Source organism: Herpailurus yagouaroundi, unplaced genomic scaffold (assembly GCF_014898765.1).
Source record: "Herpailurus yagouaroundi ecotype Mexico unplaced genomic scaffold, PumYag 77, whole genome shotgun sequence".
NCBI lineage: Eukaryota > Metazoa > Chordata > Mammalia > Carnivora > Felidae > Herpailurus > Herpailurus yagouaroundi.
Window position 1 is genome coordinate 6,402,990 of NW_024412388.1, and position 19,284 is coordinate 6,422,273.

Sequence of the window (19,284 nt, forward strand, 5' to 3'; positions counted from 1 at the left end):
GTTCATGCTCTGTCTCTCTCTGTCCCAAAAATAAATAAAAACGTTGAAAAAAAAATTAAAAAAAAAAAACCAAAAACAAAAACAAAAACAAAGACCGAGGTTCAGAAAGTGCCTGAGGAGAGAGGGCTCCCGGCCGAGGAGCCGCCGAGGGGGCCGCAGCACCTGTCCAGGCTGTTACGCATCCGTGACGGGGGGGGGGGCGGGGGGGGCCGGGAGGCGGATGGACACGAGCAAGGCTGATGGGAGAGAAAGAAACCCACTGGGGCCTGAGCGAAGCGGAAGACGAACGAAGCCTCTCTCGCTCGATCGGAAGCAGGAGCCCCTCCCACAGTCCTAAGACTCGACCTCATCGCCACCACCATCCGGTTCCGAATCCCGTCACCCCCTGGCCTGGCCCCTGGGACAAGCCTGTCCCCTGCCCACGCGGTCTCCACCACTTACAGTAACACATCCACCTGCTGCAGAGACGGGGCGGGCAGTGGAGGAAGCTGAAGTGGAAATAGCCAGGGGTCACCACCCGTGGGTGGGTTTTGCAAAAGCAGACAGCACGGCAGCGGCATCAGACAAGCGGAATGAGAACTTGAGGCGGCCCCAGGCACCCAGAGATTCTCCTGCGCCCCTACTGCCTCTGCGGGCCTCTCCTGACCGCGGCCTGCCTGGGGACGCCCACGTCCTGCCAGTGCCGTGGAAGTCACACCGGGCGGCGGACAGCCAGCCCTGCCGTCTAAGCCCGGGACTCTGGGCCCCCTTCCGAGGTTTTAGTCTCACGTCACCCACCGTGCCCCACACGCTGACTCAGCTGAGAACCGTTTTCTTCTTTGCAGCAAGCAGCTTCCTAAACGTCTGCTCCATTCTAGAAGCTAACGTGAAGGTCTTTACGAGCCACGTGCCCAGGACCTGCTGTATCGTCCTTAACCCCGGATTCCTCCTACGCTGGCCGCTTCTGTAGGGAGACCGCGCCCCTGACAAGTAGCTTTCTGTAGGGCAGCCCGGGGCTTCTAGTCCCTAAGGGGATGACTGCCTCTTGCTGATTTTCATAAAGAAAACTTTTTCTTTAAAAAAAAAAAAAAAAAAAAAAAGAAAACCAAAAAAAAAAAGCATTTTGGACCTAGTTCTGTCGACAACTCTTCCTTTCCCATTGTCTTCCTGTGACGGATTTTGCTTTTAAGAAGAAACTAGGAGGGGCGCCTGGGTGGCTCAGTCGGTAAAGCGGCCGACTTTGGCTCAGGTCACGATCTCGCGGTCCATGAGTTCGAGCCCCGCGTCGGGCTCTGTGCTGACAGCTCGGAGCCTGGAGCCTGTTTCAGATTCTGTGTCTCCCTCTCTCCCTGCCCCTCCCCCGTTCATGCTCTGTCTCTCTCTGTCTCAAAAATAAATAAACATTAAAAAAACATTTTTTTAAAAAAACAGAATAAACTAGGAATCAACAGGGCACCTGGGTGGCTGAGTCGTCCAACTCTTGATTTCGGCTCGGGTTATGATCTCACGGTCCGTGAGTTCAAGCCCCATGTCAGGCTCTCTCCCTCTCTCTCTGCCCCTCCCACGCACTCTCTCTCTCTCTCAAAATAAATAAACTTTAAAAAAAAAAAAAAAAAAGGAATCAACAGTATGATGAGGCTTTGGCTTTAATCCAGAACCGTTTTCCAGGTTCAGAAGATCGTTTCGGTTTTGCCGGGTTCTGACGGAGCCCAGGGGAAGGACAGGTGTGGGGTAAAGTGGCACTTTCCCTCCGCAAGCCTCCTGCAGTGATGCTGTCACCCGCCACCTTCGCCAGTGATTTCTGTGACTTAACAGAGAAACTGTTTCCTGAAACACGAGGAAATTGTTCCTGGAAGAGCCGTGAATATAGAGAGAGACACAAACGCTTATTTGAAATCCTTTTCTCTTAAATGTAAATCGTCATTCCCGTGATGCATGTGTCACTTCCCCCAACCAACGCCCCAAACCTTCCCCTTCAGGTTTGGATCATTCACGGACTCCCTGGTCACCTTTCTTATAAAAAACTAAAGCAGGGAGCGAATAAACTGGCTCCCTCCCCGTCTCAGTGTTCACAAGGGCAGACCGGAGGGGCAGTGGGCATCCACGGGGATTCTCTGCAACGGCCTCTTCCTGTCCCCGTCCTAGCTCTTGCGTGGGACGAGGGAACCTGTATCTTAAGTGACTGGTGAAGGGAGGGTCTGGGTTCCGGCCTGCGCTTGAAATTCAGACACAATCTGCATCAAGGGTTGGCAACCCATACATACAGAGGTTCTGGGGGGCCCAGGGAGACCGGCCACCGGCGGCGTTGTGTTGGGCTCACGTGATCACCGGGAAACCTCCCGGGGAAACCTTCGACCTGCTTAAAGGGAACTGGCTCTTTCACTGACGAGCAAAGCTCTCTGCGAAAAAAAGCTGGGCTCTCCCAGAAATCTCAATGCCCCCCGACAAACCAAAAATCCGCTTCACGACATCTAAGTGGGGGACGCATCTCTGACACCCCCTGCCATTTTATTTAGGATGAGTGCACGGTATCCACGTCTCACTGTGCTCTCCTCCCCACAGGCGTGGGCCCCTCGAACTGTAAACAGTGCCGTGCGCGGTCCCGGGGCCGATGACCGCTGGACCGCGGGGCGACCTAAAAGTGACCTCGTGCCACCGGCTGCCCTGAATCTCACGGCCGACCCTCCTGCAGATGAGTACCCCTTCGAGCGAGCGCAGCAGGACGCGGGCTGGAGGGCGTGAGTGGGGATGAGCCCCCGGAGGCTCTAGGAGGTAGAAGGAGCTGACTTTGCTGGCTGCCCTCCCCACCGGGCGTCAAGAGCTTGAAAAGCAGAAGGTTAATACTTCCGCAGCCATCCGGCCGCACGCCCTGCAGCGGGGACTCCCGGAACCACCTGCCCCCAGGTAGGCAGCACCTGTGCACGGAAGCGGGCAGGGAACAGCTCAGGTGACTGGAAGTTCATCTGGGGTGTGTCTGGATCCCTGAGATTCGCCGGTCTTGGAGGGCGCAGGAGGCTTGGGAGGGCCAGCCGGGCTCTGGGCGGAAGGCTGGGAAGGGCAGCAGCGGCAGCAGACGGAGAAGAGCCGGGTTCGGACGGCGTGGGTGCAGAGGACGAACATGACGCAGTTGGCACCGCCCTGAAATGTGTTCCCGATCCCCTGTCAGGGAGAAAAGAGGCCTGAGTGCCGCGGCTGGAGGGGGTCTTAAACCCACACGCAAGGGGGCCGGGAGGTGCTGCGGACCCCAGAGCCCTGTCCTCCACCCCCTGAGGCGGGTCTGGAGCGCAGGCCTGGCCCAGACCTGTATCCCCAGGTCTTCTGGGTTGGGAAGGACAGGATCGGTCAACTCAGCCGGGGCTGCTCCTGGGCCACGGGGGAGAGCACCTTCATGCCCCTGGGCTGCACGACAACCTCACCGCCCTTCCACCTTCTCTCACCAAGGCTAGCCCTGTCTCGGGCAGCGGGGGGAGGCACCGTGCATCTGAGATCCCTGCCAGCCCCGGGCTGGCTGGTGCGCTGGGATGCACCTGCTCTGCGGCTGGAGGAGGGGCGGGGGGGGGGGGGCGAGGGGCACGGGACCCAACGCCAGAGCAGTCAGGACCCAGGACCGGGGAGGGCAGGTCTGCGTACGTGCAGGACGACCAGCACTGGCGACTGCACCGCCGGGGAGCCACAGAGGGTCAGGACGAATCGCACGGTGCTCCAGACCCGGAGGCAAATGAAGATGAGCGGAATGAGGACCAGCTTCTTGTCGGCCGCCGAGGCGTGGCGCCGAAGCCTGTGCTCCTCGGAGAGGATGGGCCGGTACTCCGAGAGCGCCTCGTGCTGTGTTGGGGGGACACAGAGAACAGGCGTGAGCCAGGCGGGCTGCCCGCCGCCCTCCATCCACCGCCTGCGGCGCGTCTCCACCAGGGCGTCCAACGCACGTCTGATGCCTCCCGTGTCGAGAAGGCAATGCCTGATCCGAGCCCCAGAAACGGCATCCTTCCGGTCGCCTGGCCCAGGAACCCCCTCCCGCTGCTACAGCCCGCGTCCCATCCCTAGGCCTTGCGGGTTCTAACTTCAAAAAGACATCAGAATCTGGACGTTCCGTCCACTGCCACTGCCAGAGGCAGCCTGGTCCAAGCACCATCGCCGCCTCTCCGGGTACTTGCGGCTCCCTCTTACCGGTCTCCCTCCATCACCCTCCCCACCCCCCCTCCTCCCACCGCAGTCTTGTTCTTGGCACCGCACGGTTCCTTGAACACCTAAGTCAGGTTCAGCCAGTCCGCCGCTCAAAGGTCTCCCCGCTTCTTACGTTCCTGACAAGGCCTAGCTCTGACCTCATGCTTACTGCTTTCCCCTGGTTTCCTCCAGCCACTCAGGCCTCCTGGTTATTCCCCAAATTTATACCAGGCACACCCTGGCCGCAGGGCCTCTGCACTAGCTGTTCCCTCCATCCCGAGTGCTGTTCCCCCCCACCCGCCCTCTTCAAGTGTTTGCTCAATGTCGCCCCCTGGAGGAGGTCTATCCTGACAACGGCTTTTAAAGTGCAAAGGCATTTCCCGGGTTGTGCTGTCCCCATAGTCAGCTCTTTATTTTCGCCTGTTTTTTCGCAGCTCTTGCCATCCTCCTTCCTAGACGCCATTCATCCTTGTTTATCAGGCCTGGTGCTGATGATGGTCCTGTCCTCCCCTCCAGATGGCAAGCCCACCCAGGCTGCGAAGGAGGGGGCTCCACCCAAAGCTGGGGGAGAAAGGCAAGGTGAGCGGGCACAAGCTTTTGGCCTCCCGATTCCTGGGAACACCCTTCAGTGAGAGGACGGGGAGGCTCCGTTTCCAGATTGCAGCTGAACTTCTAAAAAGAGATGAAGCTCCTCATAACAAAGATGTGTTTTTCAGCCTGGCCCTGTGTCCGGGACCCTGAAAGCCCAGGGGAGGGGAGAAGCCACACGTCCTGGCACCTGTGAGCACCCAAGCTGCGGCACCTCACCTGCTCGGGGCACCTGCTTCCTCCCTTCCTCCCCTGGGGCGACAGCAGCAGCCCTCTAGAACCCAGGGAGCCTGGGGGAGCAGGCTGGCCCTTCCAGAACCCAGGCAGCCTGGGGGGTAGGGGAGTAGCGGGGGCCCTTCCAGGACCCGGGGAGCCTGGGGGAGCAGGGTGGCTGTCCTCTCCCTTGCAAAGCTTGCTCCAGCTCACTTATTTTTAGCTCTCCTTCCTAGCTGGAGGCAGAGAACAGCCCATACACCTCCCCGCTGGCTAGTCTTCCCGTTTTCTGGAAACACTTGCAGAATTGTAAGAGAGAACCCCTTCTCCCATGGGGTGCTGCTCGAAGGCACCACACCAGGTCTCCCACCAGGGTGGGTTGGGGGCGGGGGGAGGTCAAGGAAGAAGACATAGACACACAGAAGGGCAGCTCCACAGGGGCGGCCCGGGAGGCTTCATCAGGGAGCCCAGAACCTTCCCAGGGTAAAAAGGAGCCAAGAAGGGAGTCCCGGGCCGCCAGGAGACCAGCGAGGAGACAGATTTCAGACCAGTCGGTCGGCAGCCCCAGCGGCACCAGAAGAGGCTGGCAGGGAGGTGGGCGGCAGTGACATTTCTGCGTGAAAAGAGAGCCCGAAGTCTAGACTCCGAAGTCGCCGGTGGGAGCCGCGGGGAGCCCCCTACGAGCTGGGAAACGGCTGCCGAGTCACAGGACGCCGGGAGACCGGACCGGGGACACGCTCCCTGCAGGTCCAGCCCGACACAGGGGCGAAAAGAAGGCCCCGTCCCCGGCGGCCGCAGCAGCCCCGGCCCGAGCTCGGATGCCCCGCTCGGCTCCGCGAACTGGTGGCGCTCGGTCCCCGTCGCCGTCCCCGTGCGGCCCCACCGCCACCCGCCCCGCAGCGCCTCCGCCGGCAGGACGCCCGTACTGCACGCCCGCAGAGCCGGCAGGACCAGGAACCATTTGGCCACTTGGTGGGAGGAACAGCTTTCTTGCCTGAATTTCCGGCCAGCGCAGCTCGTGCTCTCTGAGCTCCCGAGACCCCGAAGAGTCCCCCATTTATGACACGCTTTTAACGACCACAGGTAACGCGGTGAGGCGTCTGTGTCGCCGATTACGAAATTCCACGCCCTCCTCTTCCAGGGGCGTCCAAGTTCGCCCGCTCCGCGAGCAGTTCAACGCTCTTGGAGGTGGAGCAACCCCGGCGGCCTGCCAGGAGGGGGCAGCAGAGGCCTATGCGCCGAACACAGGCGGGGGCGCTCGCCTCCGCCTCCCGGACTCCACGCACCCCACGCACCGTGGCTCTGGCCTCAGGGTCTGGGCGAGTCTGGGGAGCCCCTCGGCCTCTGCCAGTCTCCGTTTCCTCATCCACAACGGAGGAGTGACAGGACCCGCTCCTGCCAGGGCCGCGTGATTAGCCAACCATTCGGCCCACGATGCACCATCCCGGCTTGTCCCCGAGGTGGCCGAGCCCAGCACCGGGCTGCCGGGCACAGTGGCCACAGGGAGGTCTGGGCTGGGGGCCTGGGGGGGCCGCAGGTACCTACCGCCCTGTTTATGTGCTTCCGGATGAGGAGGTAAAGCACGGGCAGCGTGACATAGGCCAGCATCTCCCACAGCTTCCCGGTCAGCAACATCCACAGGACGCGGTCCTCTGCGTCCAGGTCGATCCAGCACCAGCCAACCGACACGTCCGAGGCATCATAGCCGATCTTCTTCAGAGCGACAGCTGCCACGGTGATGGCCAGCGGGACCCCCCAGCTGAGGAACAAGGGACAAAGGGGACGCTGCGAGGTCAGGCCCCGCTCCCGGCAAAGCCGGCAGGGGCGAAGCGAGCGGACGCTCCGCGGACAGATCGGTGCTCTCCAAACCCTGCACCTCACAGCAGAGAGGCGGGCAGGAAGCCTCGAATCCCCCACCCCGGCCCCGCTCCGCCCAAGCCCTGCCAGGTTCACCCGAATGTCACGGAGCTCGGGTAATAGGACACAGGGATGTCCCGGCCTCCTGCCTGGATAGACACCACCCCCACCTCCCTCGGAGGCCGGGTTCTGATTCAGAATTGCTGGGCTCCTTGCAGACGGGCACGAGAACGCTGCGGTGCGGGGAGGGCAGCCCCTTCCTGCCCCCAAGGGGCCTGCATGGCAGCACACAGACACCGGCCCATGTGCCCATGGCTCGCCCACACACCCCATAAACAGCCGGGCCCCCCTTGGTCCCTTGCACACACGGGCAGCTTGGGTTGCCCGAGCAGAGGGTTCCAGGGCCCCGTGCACCTGCAGCCGTTTCTAGAAGGGGAAACAAGGGCTTTGGGTGGACACGTCTATGGCCCAGAGGCTTCCTTGCTCCAAGAGAAGGGGGTATCCCTGGAAAAGGGGGCCCCCTAAAGCATAAAACCTGGGGCAGGGACCCCCTCTCACAGAAGCACGGGGCTGACATTTTGGGAGCTCACCCTGATGGCAACCCAGCAGGATGAGGGCCAGGCCCCAGGGTGCTTCCTGGTGTCCCCGCACCAGTCTGCTGGCAAAACATTTGAAACGGGCCGGGGGGACACCCAGAAGCCTCATGGTGGCACGAGGGGTGGTTAGGAGCCTGGGCTGTGACGCCACAGGCTGGGTCCAAGTTGGCCCTGCCCCCACTCGGCCTCAACACATCAGTGTCTTTCCCCACCAAGTGGGGTTGAGAACCAGGCCTGGGACCGAGTAGGTCATTACGAGATCGCCAGTAAAGATCGGCGTGTGCTTGGCACACAGGACTGGGTAAGTGTGTCAGCGTATCTGACCGCTGTCCTGGGTCATGACTGATGGCCCAGGATTACGGCCTGTGGTGCAGGTGCCAGGAATGTGGGAGGCCCACGCAGTTTCTGCCCCCTGGAATAGTACACACGGGCCCGTGTCCCAGGTCAGTCACCGAAGGACAAGCACTACGTAAACAGAACACGGTCTTCAGTAAAATGCTTAGTTCAGAAATCGGTTATATATACATATATATGTATATACGAAGTTACATAGGTATATATGAAGTTTATTTATTTTGAGAGAGAGAGAGAGAGAGAGGGAGTGCAGAGGAGGGACAGAGAGAGCGGGTAGAGGATCTGAAGCAGGCTCCAGGCTCTGAGCTGTCAGCACAGAGCCTGACATGGGACTCAACCCCATGAACCTCGAGATCATGACCTGAGCTGAAGTTGGACACTTAACCCACTGAGCCACCCAGGTGCCCCGGAAATCGGTTATGTTTTGAGAGCAACAGCAGCTCTTTTTAAGTCTATTTTTATTTATTTACTATTATAAGTAATCTCTCCACTCAATGTGGGGCTCGAACTCACGACCCCGAGGTCAGGAGCTGCATGCTCTTCTGGCTGAGCCAGCCAGCAGCGGCTCTTTTTGAGAGAAAGTTGTGGAATAATGATGAGACCGAGGCTGTGCGTTAGTCTTGCCAAACTGAGAAGTGCTGGGGTCAATCAGAGTCTCTAAATGCTGCGGGGGCTAGGGTGGAACAGAAGGGAGGAAGCCAACTCCCGGACCTGGGAAGGACTCGGCGTGGGGCACTTTCAGAACAGAGGTGCCTGTTCAACCTGCCCCTGTCCCCACCCTGGCCTCTGGGGGGGGCCCAGACAGGAGCAGGAGGATAGCGTCACTGTACCTCTGCACCCCGGCCTCTGCTCGCCCAACGGCGGGAGGGGAGGCGGGACGCAGCCTGTCTTTCTTGAGGTCACCAAGGCACAGAAGGGCCAAAAACCCCCACAGAAATTAAAGGGTTATGAGAAAGGTACCAAGTTAGCCCCGGGAGTCTGTCCGTTTTAAATGCCTGTTCTGTCAGTTAGTCATCTGTTTAGCTGATATATATTAGCGTCAAACTGTTGTGTCGTAATAAAGGGTTACCATACGAAACCAAAGCTCATGCCATCCTGGGGCCCGGGGACAACATATGTCACAGCTATGAGCTCCATGAAGGCAGGTGCAGGGCTCTTTCCAGCATCTAGAACAGCTCCCGGCACCTGGTAGGGGCCAAACAAGGACCTGCTGAATGAATGAATGAAATGAATGAATGAATGAATGAATGGAGTTTGAGCCAAGTGACTGAGACAGCTTTCCCCAATTTACTCCTTAACTATTCATTGCAAGGACATCATTGTCATTGAAAAGGAAATAAGAGGCTTTATAAAGTACTAAACTGCAATCCTAAAGTTATTTGTGTTTCGACCACTTTACGGTTTACAGGGTTCCTCCTAGCGGAGGGGTGCCCCCAGGCTGGAAGGAAGGAAGAGCACAGGGCAGGAAGAAGGAACCGCTCAGTCAGCAGGGACTCCTCCTCTGTCAGCATCTTGACGGCGCTCACAGGAGACCTGGGCCCCACACGGAGACGGACCCCGCTCTGTGACTTGTCATAGGGAAGCTACAGAGTGATGGGTTTGTATATCCTGTGTATCCTGGGTTGCACCTGGAGCTAAGTTTGTGTTGGGAAAGAGCCAGAGAGAAGACCAAACAGGTAGAGGGCTTTCAAGGGTTGAGAACGTGGGTTGATCAGGGCGCCAGGGTGGCTCAGTTGGTGAATCAGGTCATGATCTCTCACGGTCGGTGGGTTGGAGTTCTGCTGTCAGCGTGGAGCCCGCTTTGGATCTTCCGTCTCCCCCTCTCTCTGCCCCTCCCTTACATGCACGCTTTCTCTCTCTCTCTCGAAAATAAATAAACATTAGAAAAAATACATCCTAGGAACGTGGGTTGATCAATCAGAGTCACTATTTGAACATAAGCACAGACGGGCAGAAGCTGTTTGGGGAGGTATTTAAGGGGGAGCCGGGAAGAAGAGGTAACGTGAGGGAAGGGTGGGAATAGAGTGGGAGGGAGGGAGAGCCTAGTAACCCACAAAGTAGGTTCTGCCCGACTTGTAATTTATGGGTATGGGCTGGCGTGCTGGCGATGTTTAACAACCGGCTCTCCGCAAAGAGTGCATTTGTGTGTGTGTGTGTGTGTGTGTGTGTGTGGTAGGAATGCATGTACATATACGTGTCTCATTAATGTAACTGACACCAAACGTGTGAAGCACACGATCTGTAAGTAACATAGACGACACAGTCCTCCTTGTTGTGACTTCTAAAGAGCCAACTGAGTCTCACAAAAACGCGTTAGTTGGTCTGTGCCGACACCCTGTGGTTGCAGTTGCCAAATGAAAGTAGTCCCATGATGTGAAGTTGGTTGCGTTTTCGTTTCCCTTCCCGAATAAGATGAACGTGAAAAGGGAAACCTAAGAGACAAGACAAGTGCCGGAACGCCTCTTGTCACCCTCTTAAATACCCGCCTTCCCGCCTGCCCCAACGCGGTTACTATCTCTGCTGAAGTCCTCACAAGGAACACTTCGTAAGTGTCATCCTCACTAACATCTTCTCCGTTCCCGTAAGTCCAGATCCAGCCAACTGTGGCCCGAGGTCTGTTTTGTTTTGTTTTTTAAATAAAGTTTTATTGCAGGACAGCCTCATTTACACTCGCTTGCGTACATGTGTATGGCTGCTCTCAGGCCACAGAGAGAGCAGGAGTTGGAGAGGTGCGACTGAGATAAGGCGGGAAAGAACTACTAGCTGGTTCTTCACAGGGAAAGGCTGCTGACCTCTGCTCCACGCAATCGACAAAACAACAAACCAGCCCCTGATCTGGAGGGGCTGCCGTTTTCCACTGTGTAAACATCCCCACTGTGGCTAATTTCAAGCCGCCAATACGTGCGGTAGGGAAGAGATGTGCAGCATGCCCAACAGTATTCCCCCTGCACGGAGACAATAGTTGTAAATCACCTCAAGTGTACGGATAAGAGCAAAATCATTAAGATGTAGTTCTTGGCATTTTTGTTACTCTTTTTAAAGTAACTTACTCTAAGTTTACATACTTTGCTTTTTGCTAATGGCTGTATTTAACAATCAGCTCATAAAATGCCCTAAAATTTAACGACTGGGGTCTCGCCGGCTGGCTCAGGACAACCACGGGACAGAGGATAAAAACGGATAAGAAGCTGCAAGACGCCCTGTGTTCTTAACCTGTAGAGTGAGAAGACAGTCAGTATTTGGGGCAACCTCGGATAAGCCGAGCCATTCTCTGGCCAGGTGACCAGCCCGAGTTGTAGGCGCCATGAATCCGGAAGGCACTCCACAAAGACATGCGCGACATGATCCCTGCTTTCCAGAAGGGTGTACTGGCAGGTGCCATGCCACAGTTTTTTCTTTTCCCTCCCCCCGAAGAAGCCATCAACCAAAACATGTCACAAAATCAGGACAAGTAAAATATAGCTGAATAGCAGCACGTGAAGAAGACCAAGGGCTGTAGTTGATTATGACCTAAAAACTCATGTGGTCAGAGGGATCACCCTGGTGCTCAGATGGGGCAGATCAGAACCGCCTGGGAACTCTCCCGCCTCCGTGTGGACACTTGCGACCCGCATTCTAAATCTGAGATGGTTAAGCTGGCACCAGAGCCAGGCACGTCAGGAGATGCTGGGCCTTGGGCCATCCTCAGATGTTTAAAGACCCCTGATGAGGTCCGGCTAGGACCTGACCTAGGAGATGGGGTCAGGAGGCTGGAGGAAAGGGCAAGGTGTCTTGCTCGATCCCCAAACTGAGGGCTGGACTGGCCCACGTGCAGGGGAGGCTATGGAAGGTGTCTGGAGAGGGACAGGATTAAAGCAGGTGACTGATAAGGCCCTTTCTCTCCAAACCTGTGACTCTGAGAAGCAGGGCTGGGGGCACGTAGATGGAGGGAGTCCGAAGACCACACGCTGAGCAGAGTCCCTCACTTGGAGGGGTAACCTAGAGGTTCTTCGAGAGGTGCCCACACCCCCTCACCCGTGTTCACCTGGAAACCAAGGCCAGACTCCAAGTCGGACTCATTCTCCCTCGGAGACTGTTAAGGGCTGAGTTGCGTCCCCCTCAAAATTCATATGTTGACGTCCTAACCCCAGTAGCTCAGGATGTGACCGTAGTTGGAGATGGGGGTCTTTAGAGAGGTGATTAAGTTAGAATGGTCTGTAAGGTGGGCCCTAATCCAGCATGACTGCTGTCCTTAGAAGAGACTGAGATACACACACACACAGAAGACCATGTGAAGACACAGGATGTAGACGGCCATTTACAAGCCAAGGAGAGAGCCCTCAGAGGAAACCAACCTTGCCACCCTTGATCTCAGACCCCTAGTGGGGGGCCCTCAGTAAGCTTAGGGGAGGGGTGAACAGACAAAAAGCCATTCAGATTTACCACGAGCTTAGCTCCTCCTTGAAACTTGGCCATCCTGTTGCTTTTCAGTCTCCTCCAGAGGAGCAGAACCGGAGGCACCACAGGATGAGCCAGGTGGTGAGTAAGCCATCCCTAACACCTGCATTCCCTGGCATGTGTCAGATGACCGTGAGCGGGGGCGGCCCGTCCCCCAGGACAGTGATGCTCTGGGTTTCCCTTGGGAGTCCCCAGCTCTGCCCACATGGGGATCTTCTGTTAAATGGTCTCTGAAACCTCTCCCACTGGAGTCATGGGCAGGGGACACCTACAGGGGCAGGGACAGTTCCACTTTAGCACACAGATGGGAATAACCTTCCACCCGCCGCCTGAAAGGTCTGCTCAGTCACCTGCCCCCACCCCAAACCTCACTCTTCCCACAGATCTTTCTGCAAGGGGGTTGGCCCCTGCTGGGAAAGAAACAGGAGCCTTTCCCAGTGCCTGGTCTGCGTGCCGTGTGGCCCACGGAAGGCCTTGACCGTTAACTCAAAAACTGCCTTGAGAACAAAACGATCGGGCAACAATGTGCCAATTTAGAAAGCACTTGGTGGCAGGACAGAGCCAGGCCCGGAGGGAGGCGCAGCTGCAAGGAGCCGGGCCTGGTGAAAGGAGTCACAAGGCCCGTGGCCGCCTAGAGGTTTCTTCCCGGGAACAATGGGCACTTATTGCTGAGTGTGGGGCAGAGGGGTGGGTCGTGGGAGAAGCGCAGGGAGCCGGCCACTGCCCAGGCCACCGTGAGGTCGCTCCGCAGCTCTGGCCGCAGAAGGGAGTGGGGTGTCTGTCCGAAGGGACTCTGAAGCACACACACCCTGGCACGCCTCTGCAGCCCCGGGGCCGGTGGGCATCAGGGAGCCACGCTGCAACGCTCGGAGCCACTCTCCTGGCCGTCCAGGTCCTGGCTGACTGGACGCCGGGGAAGGACGGGCAGAGTCTGACCTTGCCCGGGTAGGAAGGTCAAGGGCAGCCTCTGGTGCTGCGCCCAGTATCCCGTGAACACGAAACGCTGTGCAGAGACCTCACGAGGCAGCAGTGCCCTCTGAAGACTTTTTAGGGGGAACAGGTAAAGCCAGCCCAATTCTTGTTATTTTGGGGAGCACTGGCCGACACGGGGTGCTGTTCATGCAGCTGCTACCTGCGCCCCTCACTCAGACGCACCTGCCTGGGGCCTCGTCGCTGGGCCCCACGGTGAGCTAGCTTCCCACCAGAGAGCTCAGAGGATCTTCCCCTTCGTGGCCCCTGTTTCCCCTTTTGTCCACATTAGAACTTCCCGCTCCCCACAGCATGGGCCTTTTTATTTTTACTTTTAAGTTTATTTATTCATTTTGAGCTTGAGCCAGGGAGGGGTAGAGAGAGGGGGAGAGAAAGAATCCCAAGCACAGACCCTGAAGTGGGGCTCCGAGCCACGAACCGTGAGATCGTAACCTAAGCCGAAATCAAGCTTAACCCACTGAGCCACCCAGGCGCCCCTCCCCCCACGGCAGGGATCTCGATGGTGAACTTGCGGTGGGTGCCGTAGACTCTTCCTCCAGAACCCCCAAGCAACCTCTGGAGTGGGCGGGCCCACGTGCCCCCATCCTCTCCCACCTCAGTGACGCCGGAAGAAACCCTAAGACTGCTTGAGGCGGCCAGGACCCTTCCTTCTGACTTGGTGAAATGAGGCGCCCCTCCCCGCCCCGCCCCTCCACCCCTCCCACCTTCCTCCTGTGGTCACAGGACACACAAGGACAGCTGGCACAGTGGCGCCTGGGCACACAGGTGCAGGGGACAGTTCACTGACCCTCAAGGAGCCCACCACCCCGTGCGGGGGGACCGGAGCGGACAACTGCTTTCGGAAGGCAGGGCGTGAGTGGTCCCCAGGGGGCCCGGGATGGTTTCTAGCCAACCTGGCTTATCTGACCAGAAGAGAACTCCCCCCCGCTCACCACAGCTCTAGGCCCTTCTAAGAGGTGCGAATCGTAAAGGGTCCCCGATGCATGTCCAGGTGAATGTAAAACATGGGGTGACTGTGTCAGGCTGCCTCAGCAGCTAAGATACAGCAGGGAGGGACTTCTTACTACAGGGATTTCCCTTTCATGCTGCCTATTCTCACACAACCTTAAAAAGGCAACCAAAAACAGGAAATTCACTTCAGAAGACTGTCAGGTTCAATGTATGCTAAACGAGCGAGCAGGTTAAGTTTGAGGAGTGACAGATCTTTATCGCAACGAGATATTTACTAATCACAAAGGGGGAAACAGTAACTGCAAAACTGACAGGCAACACCTTAATCAGGCGATCAAAGTTAATATCACCAGACGGCGGGGGGAATCAAAGTCACCCGGGGAAGGGGGCAATGAGAAGACGGTGCTTCTGTGAGATTCCAGCCCAAGGACAGGACCTGAAACCACTCTTGGGGAAGCAGCTGCCAGCCCGGCAGAGGGACTTTCTGCAAAACAGACCCGTACTCTTCAGGGGCGCCTGGGCGGCTCGGTAGGTTGAGCGTCCGACTTCGGCTCGGGTCATGATCTCCTAGTTTGTGGGTTCGAGCCCCGCGTCGGGCTCTGTGCTGACAGCTCAGAGCCTGAAGCCTGCTTCGGATTCTGTGTCTCCCTCTCTCTCTCTGCCCCTCCCCTGCTCGCACCCCCCCCCAAAAATAAAATAAACATTAAAAAAATTAAAACAAGGGGCGCCTGGGTGGCGCAGTCGGTTCAGCGTCCCACTTCAGCCAGGTCACGATCTCGCGGTCCGTGAGTTCGAGCCCGGCGTCGGGCTCTGGGCTGATGGCTCAGAGCCTGGAGCCTGTTTCCGATTCTGTGTCTCCCTCTCTCTCTGCTCCTCCCCCGTTCATGCTCTGTCTCTCTCTGTCCCAAAAATAAATAAACGTTGAAAAAAAAAATTAAAACAAAACAAAAAACCCAGACCTGTAACTCTTCAAAAAAGTCAGTGTTGTTGAAACACTAGGAAAGACAGGAGAACTGTTGCAGATTGTAAGAGAGTAAAGAGACCCGACAACTAAACCAAACACAAGCCCAGGTTTCCCTCTGCTGTCGGGGACATTTGCAGAAGACAAAGTCTCTGTGACGTCCACTGTCAGAGAGCATTGTTCCGTGCTGTACTGTTTTCCTGCTTTTGAAAGGTTTATGTGGTTACTTAAGAGACCCTTCCTTTCTTTTGGAAACATACACTAAAGGATTTAGGGGTTCCGGGGACATCAGTTTACAACCTTTTTTTTTTTTAAATATTTATTTTTGAGAGACAGAGTGTGTGTGTGGGGGGGTGGGGGAGCAGAGAGAGAGGGAGACGGAGGATCCGAAGCAGGCTCTGTGCTGATAGCAGAGCCTGATGTGGGGCTTGATCTTACAGACTGTGAGATCATAACCCGAGCCCAAGTTGGCCGCTCAACCGACTAGAGCCACCCAGGCGCCCCAAGTCTCCAGCTTACTCTTAAATGGCCCCAGAAAAATAACTGCAGAGGACAAAGCAAACACGATAAAATGTTAACAATGGTGGAAACCTGGAACGTCAAAAATAAATTGTTTCATGACACCTCAATTTTAAAAATTATCGTCAGGCCAAGAGACAAGATGGGATCATAAACAGAGGATGGACCCTCTAGCCCCGAGCCTCCCATTTATGGTTCTGTGACCTGGGGCAAGTCTTACCAGCTGTGATAGGAGGGTGACCATCCTGCCTGGCCCCTGGGTCACTGGCTAAGGAATGGAACTGCATTTTGCAAGACGTCAGGAGCCAGATGCAGGCTTGTGATGAGATACCGTGTCCATGAGGATAAAGTGTAAGCAGCCCTCCTCCAAAGTGGGGGAAAAAAAAGTCTTTCTGTAAAGGCAACCTGGTCAGTTATTACGATGGGGTCTTGGGGGCACTGCAGGCTCTTGCTGGGAAGTGGTGTATGGGCAGGATTCTATCCCGCCTCCTGCTTTACATGGTTGCATTCGGTTTTATAGATGGATTTTTTCATTTAACGTTATATCATACGGTTCAAAAAACACGACTTAAAGAGTTCGCAGCCAGTATCTAAAGGCTGTGATACATTTCCGGTAGGATGCAATTTGTCATCTACTGTTCCCTGATTTTTTGGAAATTCTCACACAAACTCCCCTGTATATACAGCTTTGAATGTATTTTGAATGATCTCTTTAAAGATATATAGGATCCTATAAATAGGATCAGTGGACCAAGGAGTACTTTCTATGTGGATAATTCCAGTCTACATTGCCAGTAATAATGTAGGAAAATACCTGTTTTCCTGGCATTTATCGTGTTAGTATTCTACTTCACTATTTTTTGCTAATTTAATAACAAAATGGTAGCTCACTGTTAAATAATTTGCATTATTTTGAGTATGAATGGAGTAAACTTTTCCCCACATGTTTATGAGCCGTTTTGACTCCGTGTCTGGATGTGTCCTCTATCCACTCATCAGGATATCTGCTGGTTTTTTGAAAAAATCATTTCAGGGGCGCCTGACTGGCTTAGGGGGCTGAGCGTGTGACGCTTGATCTCGGGGGTCATGAGTTCAAGACCCACGCCGGGTATAGAGATTACTTAAAAATAAAATCTTCTACAAAATCATTTCATAAAAACTACAATAGACGTGATCAACTGGAGGTCTGAAGAAGATTGATTTTCAGCAGTCTGAAATGGTGAAAAAGTGGATGACCCTGCAGCCTCTGTCTGAAGATGAGATTTCTCCTGCCGACAGGTCTTTAACAGTTATACACTCGTACTCCCAGGAGAGGCGCTGGAGAGGCCTTAGCAAGGTCATTAGCAAGACAGGCTGGGAGGATCTCCATCAATAAATGAACCTGTTAGACAGGTTTTCTACCAATCCTCTTAGACCAGCCAGGAGCTAAGCACTAAGCTTCTGAAAGGGAACCCCAGAGAATAAATTGTCATTCTCCCTTCCTAGCTTGGATATAGATAATTTTCTCCTTCTCCTTCTTGTAATTTTCTTTTAAGAAGTAGATGGATCACATTCAATGGACAAGATGAACAATTCCCTTCTTTTCTGTGGCCAGCAAAAGGGGCTTTCTTAGGAGGCCTTTCCTAAGCATCACAGAAAACACCCCTAGCACTGAGCTGAAGGAACTCCCAACTCAGGTTCATCAGGAAATGTATCTTCTATAGGATCTGTACTAGGTTCTCTTTATCCCTTAAAAAACACATTGTAATATATATATATATATATATATACATATATGTGTGTGTGTGTATATATATATATACATATATATTTTTTTTTTTAGAGGGGAAAAAAAGAGAAGAGATTCTTGGCAAAGAAAGCCAGTCGGAGGCTCGATTTCTCAAGTACATGTGAACTCTAGTCTACATGCCAGCCACACCCAGCCAGACTGGTAAGGACTGGGTCTCTGGCGTGGACACAGAGCTCAGGGGGCTGCTGCAAGGGGAGGAAAGGCAGCCCCTGTGAGTCCCTGCAGCATCTGAGGTCCTGTCTCACTCCTTGCCAAGCTTTTGACATGAACAGCTGAGAAGCAGGCCACTTAGTTTCCCAGGGACCAGCTGGCCTTCATCCAGCAGTTCTGAGACCTAGAGGTCAAGTGACTCCTGCAGACTTGTGATCTCACTGTTGTGACACCCAGGTGACCTGTCTCTACCAAACTGCTGAGTGTCCTCAGTCCCATGGAAAGCACTCAAGTATTTAACAGAGATGTCCTATAATTAGGGCAGCACTAGGTACGCTTACTTTTTTTTAATGTTTATTTATTTATTTGGGGGGGGGGGGCAGAGAGAGGGAGAGAGAAAATCCCAAGCAGGCTCAACCCTATCAGCACAGAGCCCGATGAAGGGCTCTCGAACCTGTGCACTGTGAGATCATGACCTGAGCTAAAATCAAGAGTCAGATGCTCAGCTGACTGGGCCACCCAGGCGCCCCAGTATTTGGTGCTCTTATCTGGGAGAGGAAAAAGGGCAAACAAGCCCTATAAGATTCCGGCCTTGGGTGCAGCACAGGACACCATCAGATGTCAGAATCTTGAAATTACACCAGGAAGGCGTAGGTGAGGGTGACCTAATGGGACGCTTCAATGCCAGGGCAGGGCACCGCCTGGGCTTCCTCTACTCCCATCCACTCCAGGCAGCTGGGGGCCCTCTTCCAGACCCGTTTCTGCCACTGACCTCACCCTCAGAGATGCCGAACCCTAGGAAGTCAAGATGGTCTGGGTCTAGAGACGAGCAAAGACAAAATAATGAAGATGGTCCTTTGTAAATCTTACAGCTGAGACACTGCAGGCAGCAGGGGGCAGCTAGCCTGGGAGTGGCTGAATGCATCACACCTCCTGTGGCACGGGGTGGGGGCTGGGAGCAGCCGCCCTCTCCAGCCTGGAGCCCAACCTAACTCATCTCTCTGCCTGGGAACGAGGCGCTTGTCCCCAAGGGCAGCAGTGATGGCCAGAACTTAGGGAAGGCATAAGCTGTCTTCCAAGTTAGGAGGGCCGAGCTCTGGCCCCACCCCCACCCCCGCCCTCCAAGGGGCTGCGCTGAGGCACCCAACTCGCTGGGAGGCTCGGGCCAGGGCAGGCAGGAAGGGGCGCCCTCGGCGCTGACGCTCAGGACAGGTCCAACCTCTCCACCCGCATCGTCCCGCTGGCCCCGGGGCTGCCCCCTAACATGAGCAGACACGATCTGCCGGGGGTCCGACCAAGACCAGGGCGCCACAAGGGCGCGAGGGCCCCAGAGGCAGCAGGCAGGGCCCAGGCGGGGGGGTCGGGGACTCGAGGGAAAGCGGCGCCGTTGTCACCCACCTGACCACGTGGAAGGCCCAGAGCAGGCGGTCGGTCCGAGGCTCGCGCGCCGCGCGGACGATGCTCAGGTACAGGTAGAGGGCGATGGCCACGGTCCAGAAGAAGGAGCTGGTGTTGGCGAAGGTGGAGAGCGCGCCCTGCAGCACGCAGTCCCACGAAGGGCCCGCGAAGTCCTGCAGCACCCCGTAGAAGTAGGAGGCGGCCGAGAGCAGGTCGGCCAGCGACAGGAAGAGCAGCAGGCGCCGTGCCCGGCTGCGCAGGTCGGGCCACAGGGCGTGCGTGGCCACCAGCAGGCCCGAGCCGAGCGCGGAGAGCGCGCACGACAGCAGCACCACGGC

General features: G+C 55.9%; 2 protein-coding genes across 2 annotated transcripts in view; both read right to left on the reverse strand.

Moving 5' to 3' along the window:
- The window catches only part of LOC121020425 (solute carrier family 2, facilitated glucose transporter member 5), a 51,711-nt gene extending 32,657 nt beyond the window's left edge, over positions 1-19,054 (reverse strand). Inside the window, exon 1 of the mRNA XM_040460481.1 lies at positions 18,947-19,054. The gene's annotated coding sequence lies outside the window, so the exon portion shown is untranslated. The remainder of the gene's footprint in view (positions 1-18,946) is intronic.
- On the reverse strand, positions 1,608-19,284 carry GPR157 (G protein-coupled receptor 157; the record flags this gene model as incomplete). The annotated part of the gene is made up of 4 exons (XM_040471511.1): positions 1,608-3,138; positions 3,610-3,804; positions 6,490-6,703; positions 18,947-19,284. Coding segments are annotated over 4 exons (963 nt in total), but the record flags the coding sequence as incomplete, so codon positions are not given.